The following is a 14905-nucleotide window of genomic DNA, read 5'->3' as shown; positions in this document are numbered from 1 at the left end:
CTGAGAGAGATTTGGGGTTAAGCTGGGCGGTTTTTTACGGCTTCACCCAGGCGGTAGTCTGCCATCCTGTGCAGTCTTCTAAGCCTCGATTAAGTAGTGACTTTTGTTTCCCTGTAGTCAGTATAAGGTGTTCTACATAACTAAAAGGCTCTATAACAGAGCCAACTAAAAATACTGTCAAAGGTTCCAACCTGAAAGGTTGCTACAAACATAGACACCTGTGTTGTAAGGCCACACACCTCGTGGCCGGTTAGGTAATTCAGAACCTGAGGCCCCAAGGCACGTTTGTCGCGTCTCCCCCACGCTGCGCCGAGACGTTTCTGCCCAAGCGCTCTCGTTTCATATACTTTCTCAACTCCATCAAGAGAGCGTGTGTGTCGCGAGTGACCGACTGCTTGAATTGCACACACTTCATCCTTTTCCCCCAACAAGCTCCGTTTGCTTGGTCGTACTAACCGCGCGTTGCACGAGCGCGTCCCTCGACCACAAAATCCGAACCCCATTGAAGATTTTCGATTCAATCAACGGGAATTTCTTTCTCATCGCATTGCCATATACTACATCAGCCCAATATTATGGATATCGACAATCCACCTTTGTCGAGTCCCGGCGACCCGTCATCTACCCCCGCCGAAGACCGCCGCAAATCTGGCCGACAGACGCGACGACCAGAAATATTCTCGCAAAGCACATTTTCTGCCGAAGAACAGGCCAGCGGAAAGCGCAAGCGAGATGAGGCGCGCGAAGACGAAGACGAAGACGCGTCCGAGTCCGACAGTGAAGATGCTGGCAACGACGAGACAGATGAAGAGGAACTGCGAGAGAAAAGACGCGCTGCACGCCGAAATGGGACCAAGAAGCCCTCAAAACCTAAGCCGAAGTCCAAGGGACCACATGCTTCAAAGAAACCTAAGGTCACAAATGGACTAGGAAAACAGCTCGCCTTTAGGCCGGCTACTAATGGCCGGCTCCCAGCTGCTCGCCCCCGGAAACCAAAGGCTCGACCCAGTCTCGCGGCAGGTGAGCGTGGACTATTCGGTAAGTAATCTTTCTTAGTATGTGGACGAACATCCTCGTGGCTGATATTCGATTTAGCGGAGGTCTTTGGAAAAAACACCAACGCTGACACGGTGGCCGCTCAATGGCTGTCCCAATATCAACGCAATAATGGGGATGCTATGCGCGATCTCGTCAATTTCATTTTACGATGCACCGGAACGGACCTCGAAATTGACACCGCTGAAGTGGAAGATGTTGACAATGCCCCCACCCGAATTGAAGATTTGCAAGCCCTGTACCAAGCAGAAGGCATCACTGAATACCCTCTTATTTCCAAGGCAAAGAAGTTCAGGGCCTTCCCTGCCCTCCTTGAAGAATTTACTGTGGCATTGATTCAAACTTTCCATGCCTCTTCGGTTCTATACACCGATGAAAATCTATTCGAGAACGTTCAAATCTGGATATCTTCATTGTCAACATCGCAATGCCGACCGTTCCGGCATACTGCAACTGTGATCTCCCTAGCAATCATGAACGCCCTGTGTGATATTGCTCGCGAGGTCACGACAAGTGTGTCTACGTCCAGAAAGCAACTCGAAAGCGAAAAGAAAAAGAAAACCGTGAATAAGGGTCGTGTGGAAACCATTCAAACAGCTGTGTCCGAAGGCGAGCAGAAGGTGGAGCGGCTAGATGAATTCCTGCAGGATGGATTTGATACTGTCTTTGTCCATCGCTACAGAGATATTGACAGTCAGATTCGTGCCGAATGTCTGACGGCTCTGGGTGGATGGATTCGCACATACCGAGAAATCTTCTTTGAAGGGCAGTATCTGCGATATCTGGGGTGGACACTTGCGGATGTTGTTGCGCAAACCCGACTAGTTGCCTTGACTGAGCTTCTGTCTCTATATGAGAACCGGGACAACGTTGCTGGCTTGCACTCATTCACTGAACGCTTCCGCCAGCGCATCGTTGAGATTGCTATACAGGATGCTGATATTTCTGTACGCGTGGCTGCGGTTGAGCTTCTTAACCACCTTCGTGAAGGAGGTCTACTCGAGCCAGATGATATTGATGCTGCCGGCCGCTTGGTATTCGACATTGACCCCCGCATTCGGAAAACAGCTGGGCGCTTCTTTGTTTCCAATGTTCAAGATTCATACGAGTCAATCACAGAAGAAGCTGGAGAAGAGATCAGTGAACTACTGGCTGATGATGATGAAGATGACTATGAATCGCCCAAGCACTCATGGATCAAGTACAAATGCCTTACCGATTTGTTCCAAGCCTATGACGCCCAGCAGTCTGATCAAGAATCAGAGCCAATGTCTCGTGACACACTACTGGGAGTGCCTGTAGAGTCTCGCTTTGCTCTCGCGACTGAGGCTGTCTTCCCTCACATGGAAGAACTTTCTCAATGGCCATCGTTGGCTGGTTATCTGCTTTACGACCACTCTCAAATCATCGACGAACCATCCGAGGATGATACTGCAAGTGTCGTGAAAAATATGTACAAAATGCAAGAAGGACAGGAAACCGTTCTCCTGGAAGTGCTCTGTGCTGCAGTCAAGCTCCGGGTTTCTGATGTATCCAAGTCCGATATCGATAAGCGTGGGCGCAAAGTTAAGGCACTGACTGCTAAGATCTCGGAGCTCCAAGAAGAGATCTCCCACAATCTTGCGCAAATCATCCCCCGACTTCTCAATAAATTCGGTTCCACGCCAGAAGCGGCTTCTGCTGTCTTGCGGCTGGAACACCTTGTGGATCTAGACTCGATCCAGGATCTTCAAAAGGATGCCACGGCCTATTCCTCGTTGCTCAATGATATCAACAAGCAATTCCTGACTCACTCCGATCAAGACGTTTTGGCTGAAGCCAGTGTAGCGTTCTTGCATGCAAAGAGCTCTGAGGAGATGCGGGAATCCCTTGAAAGTAAGGTCCAAGAGCTTTGGGACGACATGGTAGAGGCGCTGGGCGCCTTTTCTCGTAAGAAGGATGTTCAAGAAGGTGGCTCAATTTCCGATCCCACTCTCACCGACCTGACCAACACTGTCTCTCGAATTTCGAACCTCGCGGGCATCACGGATTGCGCCGCAATCCTCGAAACTGTTCCCAACGCGCGGTCGAAGTCAAAGAAGGACCAGCCCGAAGCCCCATTCAACACTCTCATTCGTCTTGCCGAGCGTGGTCTACGCAGCGAAGATGAAGATGAAGATGTTGCCAGGGCAGAAACTGAGCTGGTATCAAGCAGTATCCGCTCATTGCTTTTCTATTTCATGTGGAAAGTGCAGGCACTGTCCACAGCGCTGAACGACGGAAAAGCCAACTTCAACACATCCTACTTTGAAGCACTTACCAAGAGCCGCGAGACCTTCGCCTCGACTCTTGTCGACATCATGCAATCGCGTTCCGGGCTTGATGACCTTCGATTCATAGCAACCACCACATACCTAGATTTGCAGACACTATTCAGCACGCTCCGCAACATCGGCCAAGGCAACGGTAACGATGAAGATGTTCTCTTCCAAACTCAAAGCCTAATCCATGAAATCGGACCTAAACCCCAGACAATCATCACCAAGATCCACGGCATTGCCGAACGCACAGCCGCCGCGAAATCAAAAGTAAACCTGGAGCCTGCAGACGATGATGCCCCCGCCTCAGAAGATGAGCCCGAGGACGAAGATGAAGCTAGCGACTCTGAGGATGAAAGCGCAGCCAACGAGCGCCTCCGCAGCAGCATCGTTGCCGAACAGCGCCTTTGCGAACTAACAGGAAAGCTGGTCCTGGCCATCATCGCCCGTGTCATCGACGCCTCCGGCTCAAAGCGCGGCTCTCTGAAAAAGCGTCTCCTTCGCAACAAGACTGCCCTCGGTCACAATTACCGCCAGGTCTTGTCTTATCTTGAAGAGCGCAAGCCACGTAGTGCACCGCGCACCAAAGGAAAGCAAGCTGGCAAGACTGCTGCTGCTTCACCTGCCAAGGGAGGATTCAAGTCTGCGACGCAGGTTAATGATGACGACGAGAATGACGATGTGCCTGTGGAAGAGGACGACGATGAGGATTTGCGCGCACGCGGCCTTGTCGAGGAGGATATTGATCAGCAAAGTGGAGACGAGGATAAGGATCTTGATTCCCCTGCGCCTGAGCCAGACGAGGATGAAGTGATGGGCGATTGATCTAATCTTGTTTTACTGACGTTAACGTGTGCCTGAAAATAATTTGTTGCTTAGTGACTGTCTTTTTTCTTTTGCTCCTTTTTTCCCTGTCTCCATACTTTCTCTTCTCTCTTTTATGGCTTATGGCTTGAATCAACTGTATCTTTTATGCGATTTTGCGTGGATATGGTCTCATGTTCAATCTGTATCTTACAACTTTCTTGCTTTGAATCTATTCCCCTGTTGTCATTACTATAACTTCAATCGAGTGTAGTTCTATCTATACTCACTGACTAAACAATAGACCCCGAAGCAAGTCTTGTGATCTCTGAGTGTCTTGGGATGAGTGTGTTGCAAAATTTTCAACTTCGGGACTATGAACTATACCTATATTTCCTCTCTTGCGGTGATTTATCCCAGCTTCTTGAGCATGACTCTTCCTGTTGCTGATTCGAGACTTTCCCACCAGATTCCCCCACAGCTGTTCTCCCATGGTAAGCACATGAGTGGCAGAGCCTCATCTGTGGAACAAAAAACATAATGGAAACCGACGCCCAAAGTCAGAGGATGCGTCACAACATGATTCGCGTCAAAGACAAGCATGTCTCGCTTCGCAACATCCGTTTGCTATTTACCACTCAAGCTCAATCCCATCATACTTGTTCAGTCCTTTGGTCTCCTCCCAGCCTGGGACATGAATATTTAGAAACTTCCTATTGAGAGCTTCTTTATCTCTCAATAGGATGTCAAACACCGCTTTTGCGCCAGTTTCAGCGACCAGGTCGGCATAGGGACCGCCTTGATCTGTTCGAAGCCACATCATAGAATGTTAGTTGTGATTCATATACCGGCAGACTTCCGACCAAAACTTATCCCAGGCGAAACAGGTAATTGCCCCAGCTACAGCAACAACCTTGGAACATAACCTACGCTCTACCGACACAGGCTTTGAACATACTCCCTTTCTGGTCATTGTTGTACTTTTTTGTACTTTTCATTGGGGCGACTTTCAATGGTTAGAAAGATTGTCCATCATCCATCCATCCCCGGTCAGAAAGTCTGGCGACACCCTGAGAGGTCTTTGATACATATCACGAATTACAAAACATGACTACAACTACAGGGCATTGTGAAAGATTGATCGAGTAGAGCTTGGCATTTTTTTCCTGGCGAACTTCAAAGCGTACCACGAGAAAAACGCATTCGACAAACATTTTCAGGGGCATGATTTTGACCAGATTATGAGCGATGTACAAGCAAGGTGCTAGCGCCCACACATGCCCCTGTTGCCAGCGAGCAAGGGAGAAGCTCCCGCGCAGGAAACCAATCCCCCGACCAGATAACACCAGGGGGCCAGGGAACATTAACATAACTAGGAAAAAACCGATCCTGCAAACAAATACGCCTGTGTATGAGGATGCTAAAGGGGTGGGGTGGGGATACATGATGGTGAATCTTGTTTATCGTGAAATCAAAAAAAGGTAAGAAAAGGGGAAAGTGAAGATCGTGACAAGGGGAATTGGAGGGGATCGAATGAACACCAAGGGCTTGTTTAGACGCAACGCCAAGCCAATAATAGTTTGGTCGAATTGTTCGAGAAACATTGAGGATGCAGAGCAACCAGGATTCTCGGTAGCCAGTGGTGCCCGCCCAGGAGAGATTATGCTGGGCGCAGCTTCGACAAGTTGGTAGTGAACAAAGGTACAGGTAGGTGGATTATGCATGGGAAAAGACAATTTGGTGTCTTTACATATCCATGGAATCACCGGCGTTTCCAAAGTTGAATCCACCGGTTGGCTGTTGGCCAGTACCAAGAGAGAACCCGGTCTGGGTCTGCTGGGGAGCCAGCTCCTCGATGTCACCGCCGGCCTCATCCTCGTCGGAGAAGTACTTCTCGATGATATTGTAGGCCTTCATGTAGATCTCCTCGTTGGCGTTGTTCTGGCAATCGTGAATCTTTTCCATGCCACCAGCTTCCTCGATGAACAGAGCGTAGCGATTGACGCGAGCCTCACCAGCCTGACCAGCCTCCTTGTCCATGTCGCCGACCTTGAGGATGTTCTCAAGACCATCAAGAGCAACCTGGATGATCTTGTTGTCAGGACAGGCCAGGAGATCGCACAGGGGCTTGATGCACCCTTGAGAGACAAGGTAGCGGATCTGGTCTGGCTTCTGAAGACCACCAGAAGTGGCGTTGGAGATAGCCCAGCAAGCCTCCTTGCGGGTCTTAAAGTCACCGTTAGCAAGAAGGTTGATGAGAGGGGCAATGATGCCAGCGTCAATGACAGCTTGGATTTGGCTAGAGTTTCCAGCGGTAACGTTGGAGATGGTCCAGCAGGCCTCCTTGCGGATACCGTCCTTGGTGGAGCTCAAAAGGGAAAGGAGAGCGGGAAGCGAGCCACAGTTGATGATGACCTGGGTCTGAACATCATCGCCGGTGACAATGTTACCCACGGAACGGAGGGCGGGGGTCTGCACGGAAGTAGAGGCGTGCATGAGGAGCTCTACCAGACGACGGGGGATACCGGCCTCGATGACAGCTTGGATCTTGTCGTTGGCACCATCGGACAGGTATGAGATAGCCCAACAAGCGTCGATCAGGACCTCATCATCCAGCATGTAGATGAGCTTGGAAAGGACTGGGAGGGCAGGGGCAATGGTGTTCCAATCGGGCTGGGGAGTCTTGCCACGGCAGAAGTTGCTGAGGGTCCAAGTAGCGTTGCGGAGCATGCTCAGCTTACGCCCATCGTTGATGAGGTCCAGAAGAGGGCGCAGAGCACCGGCACCCAAAACGAAGTCACGGCAATGAGGGCTGTCACCGGCAATGTTACCAAGGGCCCAAACAGCCTGTTCTCGGACATCCGGCTCGGGGCTCTTCAGCAACTCGACGAAGATGGGGACGGCACCGGCTTCAATGACAACCTGGGTTTGCTGGGCGGAGCCGGAAGCGATGTTGGTCAAAGCCCAAGCAGACTCGAATTGGACCAGAGTGTGAGGCGAGCGGAGGAACTCGACGAAACGGGCAACAACACCGGTCTCGATAACACGCTCAATGGGGGGTTACGCTCCTTCGAAAGCAATTTGCGGAACTTAGTAGTAGCCTGAATCTGCTCCTCAACTTGGTCGGAAAAGACACCCTTCACCATCAGAGGAAGCTCGACGTTGAGCTAATAAAAAATCCATTGTGTTAGCTTTGTATTTTTCACGGTCTTTTTTTATTGCAGTGGGGCATGGTTTCGAAGTCCCGAGTTGGAGGGGCTTCGTGGGCCATGGCAACCGGGCGGTGAAAAAAAATTCCTTGTTGATGATCGCATCATAAAAACAAAGAAATCTCAGATGAACGCAGGGGGTGGCCAACGAAGCCGCAGAAGGTAGAATCCATCCAACGCACGATAGATAGAAATGGAACATAATCCAAACATCAAAGAAAACTCTTAAACCTACCTCGCTCTCAATAGCACTAGCTTCATCGTCACTCTCAGTGGCGGCAGTCATGCCACCAACACCAATACCACCATCCCGAGTCTGGATACCACGTCTCTTGGCCAAGTTGTCATCACGCTTCTGCTTGCGAATCTCGACCTGCTGTTCTTCACGGCGGCGGCGGAGCTCATCGGGCTTAAACTGGTTCTTAGCCTTAAACTGTGTGCGGCGGTGTTCGGGGATGTAGCGTTCCGCCATGATGAATGTAAAAGAAAATGAAGCGCGCCACAGAAATCAGTAATGTAATGAGGGGTGTGGAAATGGGCGCGCTGTGATGGAAATAGAGGAAGAAGGAAGAAGAGAGATGGAGGGATGTGATGTGGGGGGAGAAGAGTTGTGTGGGAGGGGAAACCATGCTATCACGTGATACCCTATTTTATTTACATCGCAGTCGCGAACTGGTCACAAAGTATCTCTTTGAGGTTGAGACTTTTCTTTAATTGTCTATTGCTTTGATACAAAGAGTTCATGATGCAAGCTAATTGACAGGACAATTCGTGCTTTTACGTGGATTCCTTGTGATATCAAAGCTTCGGAAGCTTGCAGAACGCTTAACCCAAATTTCCTGCCAACAACAAAAGCCATGGCTGCAGATAATTTCAGGTCAATTTCCATTGCTTGCTCTTCCCCGGCAGTATACACCGTGTTGGGCGTAGTTGTTGACACTCTACCAATCTTTCGAACGAAGGGCTCTTCAAAATGCGTCACCTTCACTATCAAAGACTCCCATTTCGATCTACCAAGCTGGTCAGGCGGTCTCAAAGTCAAATACTTCAGTGATGATGATAGTCATATTCCCAATGTTAAAATCGATGATGTGGTCCTTCTACGGAACATAAAGGTAGGCGAGTCCGGATGAATGTAAGGTGGTATCAAGCTAAACCCGTGTTCAGGTTGCCATATTTCAAAACAAACCTACAGGGATTTCTGGCCAAAATCAAAGTGTTTCCTGGATTATATGTCGGCCAGAGTCAACCCCAAATTCCAACCCATTTGTCATCAGCACTGGTCCTGTTCCCTTTGAACCGACCTTGTGGGAGCAGCACCAGGCACAATCACTCTTGGATCGCGTATCTGCCAAGGGAAGCTCTGTGCAACAGCCCACGCCGCACAGTGTACCTGGTCCCAGACAGATTACTCATGTCCAAGCCTCTCGTCCAGCTGCCAAAGTTGGTCTACCATTTTGCCTGATCAAAGATGCAGAGCCTCATCGCTTGTACAAGTTGCTTGGTCAGGTTGTAAAGCTCAACACCTATGACAGCGAGAAAACTCTGCTGTACATAACCGATTACACGGAGAACCCACTGCTTCCCGATAAGAGGAAACCTGGAGAAGAAGATGACACAGGCATGGAGGGTGACCGATATAGTTACCTTGGAAGGAAAAATGACTGGCCTGGCCCTTGGGGCAGATTAACCATTCAAGTGGCCTTGTGGGAACCACATGCTGGCTATGCTCGCGAACACATCTCCAAAGACGATCTTGTCCTGTTAACCTATGTTCGGATGAAACAAAGTCGCGATTTGGAAGCTTCCGTTCATCAAGACAGAATATACCCAGAGAAGATTCATGTCCAGGTCTTTAGGGACAAAAATGACGAACGTGTACAAGCATTAATGGCTCGCCGGGCAGAATATTGGGAAATCCACGGAGAACCCAAGAAAGATACCAAAAAGACCAAAAAGAAATCACAGGCGCAAAAAAAAGAAGCTTGTAAAGAGGAAGGTCAGCTCACACTGCCAGCAGCGACCCGGACCAAAATGAATCCGCATGGTGAGTCGCCTCTCAAATGCTGTGTAGATAGTTCCACTGATACATTTCAAGTCAAAACGAAAGCTTACACAGCGCCCGTTTTCCCCCTTGAAAAGATTCTTCTAGCAGAAACTCACAAAAACAATGGCCCGGGGGGTGTTGTCTATCAGCTTCCATTTCAAAACGTCACCTACCGTTCTCAGATTAAGGTGATCGATTTCTTTCCTTCAAAAGTGGAAGATTTCACTGTCCAAACCACTCATGCCCCTTTGTTCAACACGGACAATAGCCCTGCGGAGCCGAGGTATGGCTGGGAATGGCGTTTTTGCCTACTTGTGGAAGGAATTGGCTCCAAGTCATCCAATCAACAAGCCCGGGAGCCCGTGAAGATATATGTATTCGGCGAGGGGGGTGAACATCTCCTTGATCGATCCGCATCCGAGTAAGCAGCTCGCCCCTCCATCAAAGCAAATTCATGCAATGTATACATGCTGACTGCGAACCTTCGCGTAGCCTCCGCGGAAACCCTAAAGAACTGTCTCTGATCAAGGATAGGCTTTTCCACCTCTGGGGTGATCTTGAAGAGCAAAAGTCACAAGCTATAGCTTCTGGCAACCAAAATTGGGAGGCAGTGAAGTCGGTACCATTTAACTGCTGCATCAAAGAATATGGGGTGCCGTGCACTCATGTCAAGGACTCCAATGCAATGGATATTGATGATGAGTTATGCAGTCACACTGACTGCTTTGGATGGGAGAGACGATTCGCCATTTTCGACACAATTATCCATGCTCCATGACGTTCACGATTTCCAATTCAATTGCCCTGTTCAGATACCCCGCATAAAACGTCAATGTATGGATTGATCCTCTTTATAATAATACAATTTAGTAGAAGAAAAACATTCCCAGATCAATACATAAAGACTTTTGCACCCGAAATCACCTTTACCGCCACTTTGGAAGACGATATTGAAATCTCAATGTCTGTAAAGCAAACCCGCCCCCATGCACCGTTCATAACTCCTGAATTCTCGAAATTCTGTTTATGTCATGGGGTGCTTTTTCAGTGAACCAAACCCGGTCCTATCACACTCAATAGAAAATATTTTTGTAGCCTTGCAATTGCATAAGATCTAGTTCACCCCAGGTGAACATGAGAATAACGTATAACTAAGCCACTTAGATTCTTGTGACTTTGACAATGTTTGTGTCAATGCCATGCGCCACTGGCTCGAAACGGCAGCTATCGCCCCGGAAGCAAGTCTTTTTACCAGGCTCGCTCTGAGGACAGCGATGGCCATAGATACACTCAACGTCATCGCATTCTAGGCCGAAACGACAAGGTGTCATGCGGGCAATGGCAGACAAAATGTGCAGGTCTTGGCGGGACAATTTGCGATCATGGTCATGATAGCAATTTTCTTCATTAGGGCATTCGCCAAGCAAGAAATGATAGTTGCAGAGCTTGAGTTTCTTCAACTTGTTGAGATCTTCACGGGGAATACTCTTGAAGTCGAGTCGATCGACTCGTTGGCCGTATTTATTTCGTTCCACGGCCTTCGGAGGTGTCGAGCCAGGAATTTTCGAGCGAACAACCTGGAAATCAGAAGACTCGAGCTTATTTGTTGTAACTGGGGCTAGTGGAACACCCAGATTTGACACACTAGTGCTGGTAGACGTTCGCGATAGCGGCGCAGGGGTTTGGAATTGTTGAGTTGGCGAAGGAGTGAGTAGGGTCCGCGAGGGGATTGCGTTCTTCCAAGAAGCAGTCCAGGTCGGTGCACTGGGCGCGCTGGGCACATTGGTTGCACTTGGCAGAATCTTGGTAGTACGAAACACATCTGCAAATTGGGTAATTCGATAATCCTGTTGTCTGAAATCGTCGAATTCCTTCTCGAGAGGAAGGCCTTCAACCAGCGAAACCCGTCCCTTATAATTCGCACCGGCGATCAGTTCTCTCAAGGACCCGGCATACTCTTCATTCGAGGGACAGCCCAGGAAGAGTTGGTGGCAATGACAGTTGTATAAGTAAAGCTTGAAAGCCTCTGTAGGATGAAAGCGAATCAGCAACGAGTTTTGTCATCACAAGCTGTACCACATACCCTTGATTTTATCATGCGCCTTGTTTTTGCCAGTTCCAACATCCACAATTTCAAAGAAAGATGTGGTCTCATTGAAACCCCGAATAAAGTCACTGATTGTGGATATCTCCAAATTGATCCCACCACGGTTGTAAGTCTCAACGAGTCCCTTCACATTAAGGTAGATCTTGGTCATTATCTTCGGCTTGGTGATTGTGGACAGATTCGTTGCCACATAGTCCTCCAGGGATTTCCAAAGTTGCTTGGCTGCATTGCGTCCACCCTGTTCTCCCAACTGGAGGAACTCGTCCTTGAATATAATTCCTTCGCCATCTAAAAGCAAAACGACAAATGGTTCTCGGTCCTAGATGAGAAAAAGACAGGTCAGCTTAGGTCGAATTTCCGGCCCATGGATGCGCTCACCATCATATTCTTGACTGACGATATCTGCTCCATCAACTCCATTTCGTGGAGTTGAATATCACGATTGAATCGAGTCTCGCGTTCATGGTCAAGTTTCTCTTGCTGAAAAGAATTCTCTAGAGCAGTGACACGTTGGAGAAGTTCCTGATAGTCTTGTGAGCATGAAATCAGGACCAAGGGAGAGATGGTTGCTACCTCGATGAATTCATTCTTCTGCTGATCCAAAGCGCATAATTGGCGATAGCGCTCTAGGTAAGCCTGAGCTGTCATTTTTGCAGATTTCGGATAATCTGAGGGATTTGAAGGTGTGAAGATGTGAATGCGACAAAAGATAAGGAAGAAAGAAAGTAAGGGAGAGAAGCAGGTTTGAAGTCCGATGAAACTCAAGGGAAATGGAATTTGGCAGGCGCTTGCAGAAGATGGCAATCTACACAGCGCGTAATTCCGTCAAATAACCAGTGAAACGCCTCCGATAATTAAATTATATGATAGCAAGGAGAAATTATAGCACGCGTCTTCTTGCTTCAATAAAAAAATCGATCTAAAGAAACGCGGATGGCATCGCTTACTCAGCTCCCCCGGGCCCCGGGGGTTTTGCATACGTGGAGCCAATATTCCCCTTCCAACCCATCTTCTTTCACTTCCTTGTTTCGCTTTTGGTATCTTTCAAGATGACTCGCTTCGGTTTCCTCTCTTTGGCTTTGCTCTCTCTTCAGGCCTTCGCCGGTACCAGCTTCGCTGCTGTATGTTTTGTGTCCACCTTTGTCCTCCTCAGGGTCCAATGTCGCATGACTCAATTGACTGACAATTGATTTGAACTTATAGGATGCTGAGCAGGCCGAAGCGGATGCCCCAGTTCTGGCTGTCTCGGCCCAGGCGTCTTTCCCTGCTTCTGAAATCTTTGGCATTAAGCTTGTCAACGGTCACCCTACTCAAGCACTGATCGACGTCTCCAACGATGAGCCGAACCCTGTTACTGTGAACTTTGTTGGCGGTAGTCTTCGCAACCCCGAGGACCAGACCCAGATCGCTCGCAACTTGACCGCTACTCGCTACGGTGTCGAGATCCCCGCCGGATCGAAGGAGACGATCAGCTACAGCTTCGCCACCGAGATGCACCCCCAGGATCTGCAGTTGACTCTCTCTGCCATTCTCTCTGATAGCGAAGGTCGTTTCTTCACCGTCACTGCCCACAATGGCACTGTCAGCGTTGTTGAGGCGGATACCAGCATCTTCGACCCCCAGATGTGAGCACCCCCTCGTTTTGTAATTTTCTGTGAAAACTGATAGACTAACAATTACTAACAGCATCTTCCTTTACTTCTTCCTTCTTGCTTGTGTCACCGGCACTGGTTACTTCTTCTACACTGTTTGGGTCGCTCCTTACTTCCCTCAGAAGCGCAAGTCGACTGGAAAGACCGGCGAGAAGCGCACTCCGGCCTCGAAGCGCGTTGAGACCCAGGTTACTGAGGAAACTTCTTCCACCGGTGCCGGTGCTTCCTCTGCCACTACCTACAACGCTGATTGGATTCCCTCTCACCACATTGCCCGCCCCGAGGCCCGTAAGGTCAAGGGCCGCTCCAAGGCCCGTGCGTAAATGCACGCGACCATTATGTTGGTGGAGGAAGTGGACAATTCATATCTAATGGGATACAATTGTCAGGAGGTTCTTGTCTAGTGCAATGCCAGCATTGGATACGTGCTGAAAATGCATGCACCGATTCCCGCTACCAATTGTCACTGGAGCATGTATATTTACCACATAGAAGATTATGGTCCTCTTTAGCTTCTACGGAATTCAGGTCGGATGGCATGTATGACTCCATCGCATTCCATGCCGTGCCTGTTGTGATAGGACTGGTTTATTATCATACCAAAGTTCCTGTAGCTCACAATTTCTTCCACTCCATAAACTCGTGCTCCAGATGTTTTTTCAAGTCAGTAAATCGATTCCCAAACACCTCGCCACAGCGCCAGCAAGCGAAGTCCCGCTTTAGATACCCCTGCTCCGTCGGCTTTCGTCGTTCATCATCATGCGCTAGAGGAAAATCGTCAATTGGCACGAAAAATGGTGTGGAGAAGCTATTGTAGTGTTTCCGATGCTTCAGGCGCTCGCTATACCTATCCACCGACAACACATGAACATGCAAGTGATTCATGGATGGTACTGCATGCACTCCGGCGACAATTTCTTGCCCCCAGTCACGGCCCTGGGGTAACTCATTCGGCGGTGGATCAGCGCTCAGCGCTGCCTGTCTCGGTTGCTCCTGTACAGAGTCCTTTCCATATTTACGCCTCAACTCGCCTGCTGCCAAGACACGAAGCTTGCAAGTTTCGGCTTTCACCTTCGCCAAAAATTCGGTGTCTTCAAAAGCGTCAAATGGGTGAAGGCGCGTTTTGGACTGGTCGCGAGGGAGGAGAAGAAGATGTACAGATGACTTTGGAAACATGTCATGGATTGCCACAAAATCCTCGTCATGGTAGACTCTGGGACCAAGAGGATAAAGCCGATGACTCTCAGGCTTTGCGATGTAAGTGCCTAGTCCATCTCGAGCTCCAAAAGTAGCTCTGCCTTTAGCCTCATTGCGATTAGATGCAGCTTTGGCCGCAGGCTTTGGTTGCTTGCTTTTGGGAGCCAGGAGCTCGGTAACTGTTTCAGCAATATGTCAGTAAGATTATCCGTCTTGATAGATAGACCCATTGTAGTATTACAGGCATTTCTCTTTTCCGGTTTCCCAGCTTGCTCCGTGGAGCCCTTGTTCGAATTATCCGGTTCCATCTTAAATGTATTGAAAGAGAGAGAGAGAGAGACACGTGGTCACATAGGACATATGAGCCGTAACATTGCCTTCGAGGAATCTCAGTATCACATTGATGTCAAATGCAACTGAAGTGCAAGTGTACAGCGGCGCCGGGTTTTGCCCAAATCGAGTCCCCGCAATGCATCCAAAAGCGGTTTAGTGCGGGACGCTCTTTTGCCAGCTCCAAAAAGTTGTTCGTCAATTTT

General features: G+C 49.0%; 7 protein-coding genes across 7 annotated transcripts; 3 read left to right on the top strand and 4 right to left on the bottom strand.

Moving 5' to 3' along the window:
- Positions 1 to 575: 575 nt before the first annotated feature.
- On the top strand, positions 576 to 4178 carry N7529_002453 (cohesin subunit IRR1; the record flags this gene model as incomplete). Its single annotated transcript, XM_057237981.1, has 2 exons — positions 576 to 1038; positions 1096 to 4178. The coding sequence occupies 2 exons, from the start codon at positions 576 to 578 to the stop codon at positions 4176 to 4178; spliced, it is 3546 nt and encodes a 1181-aa protein (XP_057100592.1).
- A 610-nt stretch (positions 4179 to 4788) lies between these two features.
- Positions 4789 to 4977, bottom strand: N7529_002452 (uncharacterized protein; the record flags this gene model as incomplete). The annotated part of the gene is made up of 1 exon (XM_057237980.1): positions 4789 to 4977. One exon carries the CDS (start codon positions 4975 to 4977, stop codon positions 4789 to 4791), a length of 189 nt encoding a protein of 62 aa, XP_057100591.1.
- Positions 4978 to 5903: 926 nt separating this feature from the next.
- N7529_002451 (karyopherin alpha) lies at positions 5904 to 7838 on the bottom strand (the record flags this gene model as incomplete). Its single annotated transcript, XM_057237979.1, is given in 3 exon segments — positions 5904 to 7193; positions 7205 to 7324; positions 7602 to 7838. The coding sequence occupies 3 exon segments, from the start codon at positions 7836 to 7838 to the stop codon at positions 5904 to 5906; spliced, it is 1647 nt and encodes a 548-aa protein (XP_057100590.1).
- Positions 7839 to 8223: 385 nt separating this feature from the next.
- N7529_002450 (uncharacterized protein) lies at positions 8224 to 10191 on the top strand (the record flags this gene model as incomplete). Its single annotated transcript, XM_057237978.1, has 4 exons — positions 8224 to 8481; positions 8534 to 9413; positions 9465 to 9834; positions 9906 to 10191. The coding sequence occupies 4 exons, from the start codon at positions 8224 to 8226 to the stop codon at positions 10189 to 10191; spliced, it is 1794 nt and encodes a 597-aa protein (XP_057100589.1).
- Positions 10192 to 10573: 382 nt separating this feature from the next.
- Positions 10574 to 12168, bottom strand: N7529_002449 (CCCH zinc finger protein; the record flags this gene model as incomplete). Its single annotated transcript, XM_057237977.1, has 3 exons — positions 10574 to 11439; positions 11497 to 11839; positions 11899 to 12168. 3 exons carry the CDS (start codon positions 12166 to 12168, stop codon positions 10574 to 10576), a joined length of 1479 nt encoding a protein of 492 aa, XP_057100588.1.
- A 401-nt stretch (positions 12169 to 12569) lies between these two features.
- N7529_002448 (putative translocon-associated protein, alpha subunit) lies at positions 12570 to 13495 on the top strand (the record flags this gene model as incomplete). The annotated part of the gene is made up of 3 exons (XM_057237976.1): positions 12570 to 12641; positions 12724 to 13145; positions 13207 to 13495. 3 exons carry the CDS (start codon positions 12570 to 12572, stop codon positions 13493 to 13495), a joined length of 783 nt encoding a protein of 260 aa, XP_057100587.1.
- A 292-nt stretch (positions 13496 to 13787) lies between these two features.
- Positions 13788 to 14677, bottom strand: N7529_002447 (DNA 5'-adenosine monophosphate hydrolase; the record flags this gene model as incomplete). The annotated part of the gene is made up of 2 exons (XM_057237975.1): positions 13788 to 14548; positions 14611 to 14677. 2 exons carry the CDS (start codon positions 14675 to 14677, stop codon positions 13788 to 13790), a joined length of 828 nt encoding a protein of 275 aa, XP_057100586.1.
- Between the last annotated feature and the right edge of the window lie 228 nt (positions 14678 to 14905).

Source organism: Penicillium soppii (assembly GCF_028829465.1).
Source record: "Penicillium soppii strain IBT 18220 chromosome Unknown utg000003l, whole genome shotgun sequence".
NCBI classification, from domain to species: Eukaryota; Fungi; Ascomycota; class Eurotiomycetes; order Eurotiales; family Aspergillaceae; genus Penicillium; species Penicillium soppii.
This window is presented reverse-complemented; position numbering and strand designations above follow the sequence as displayed.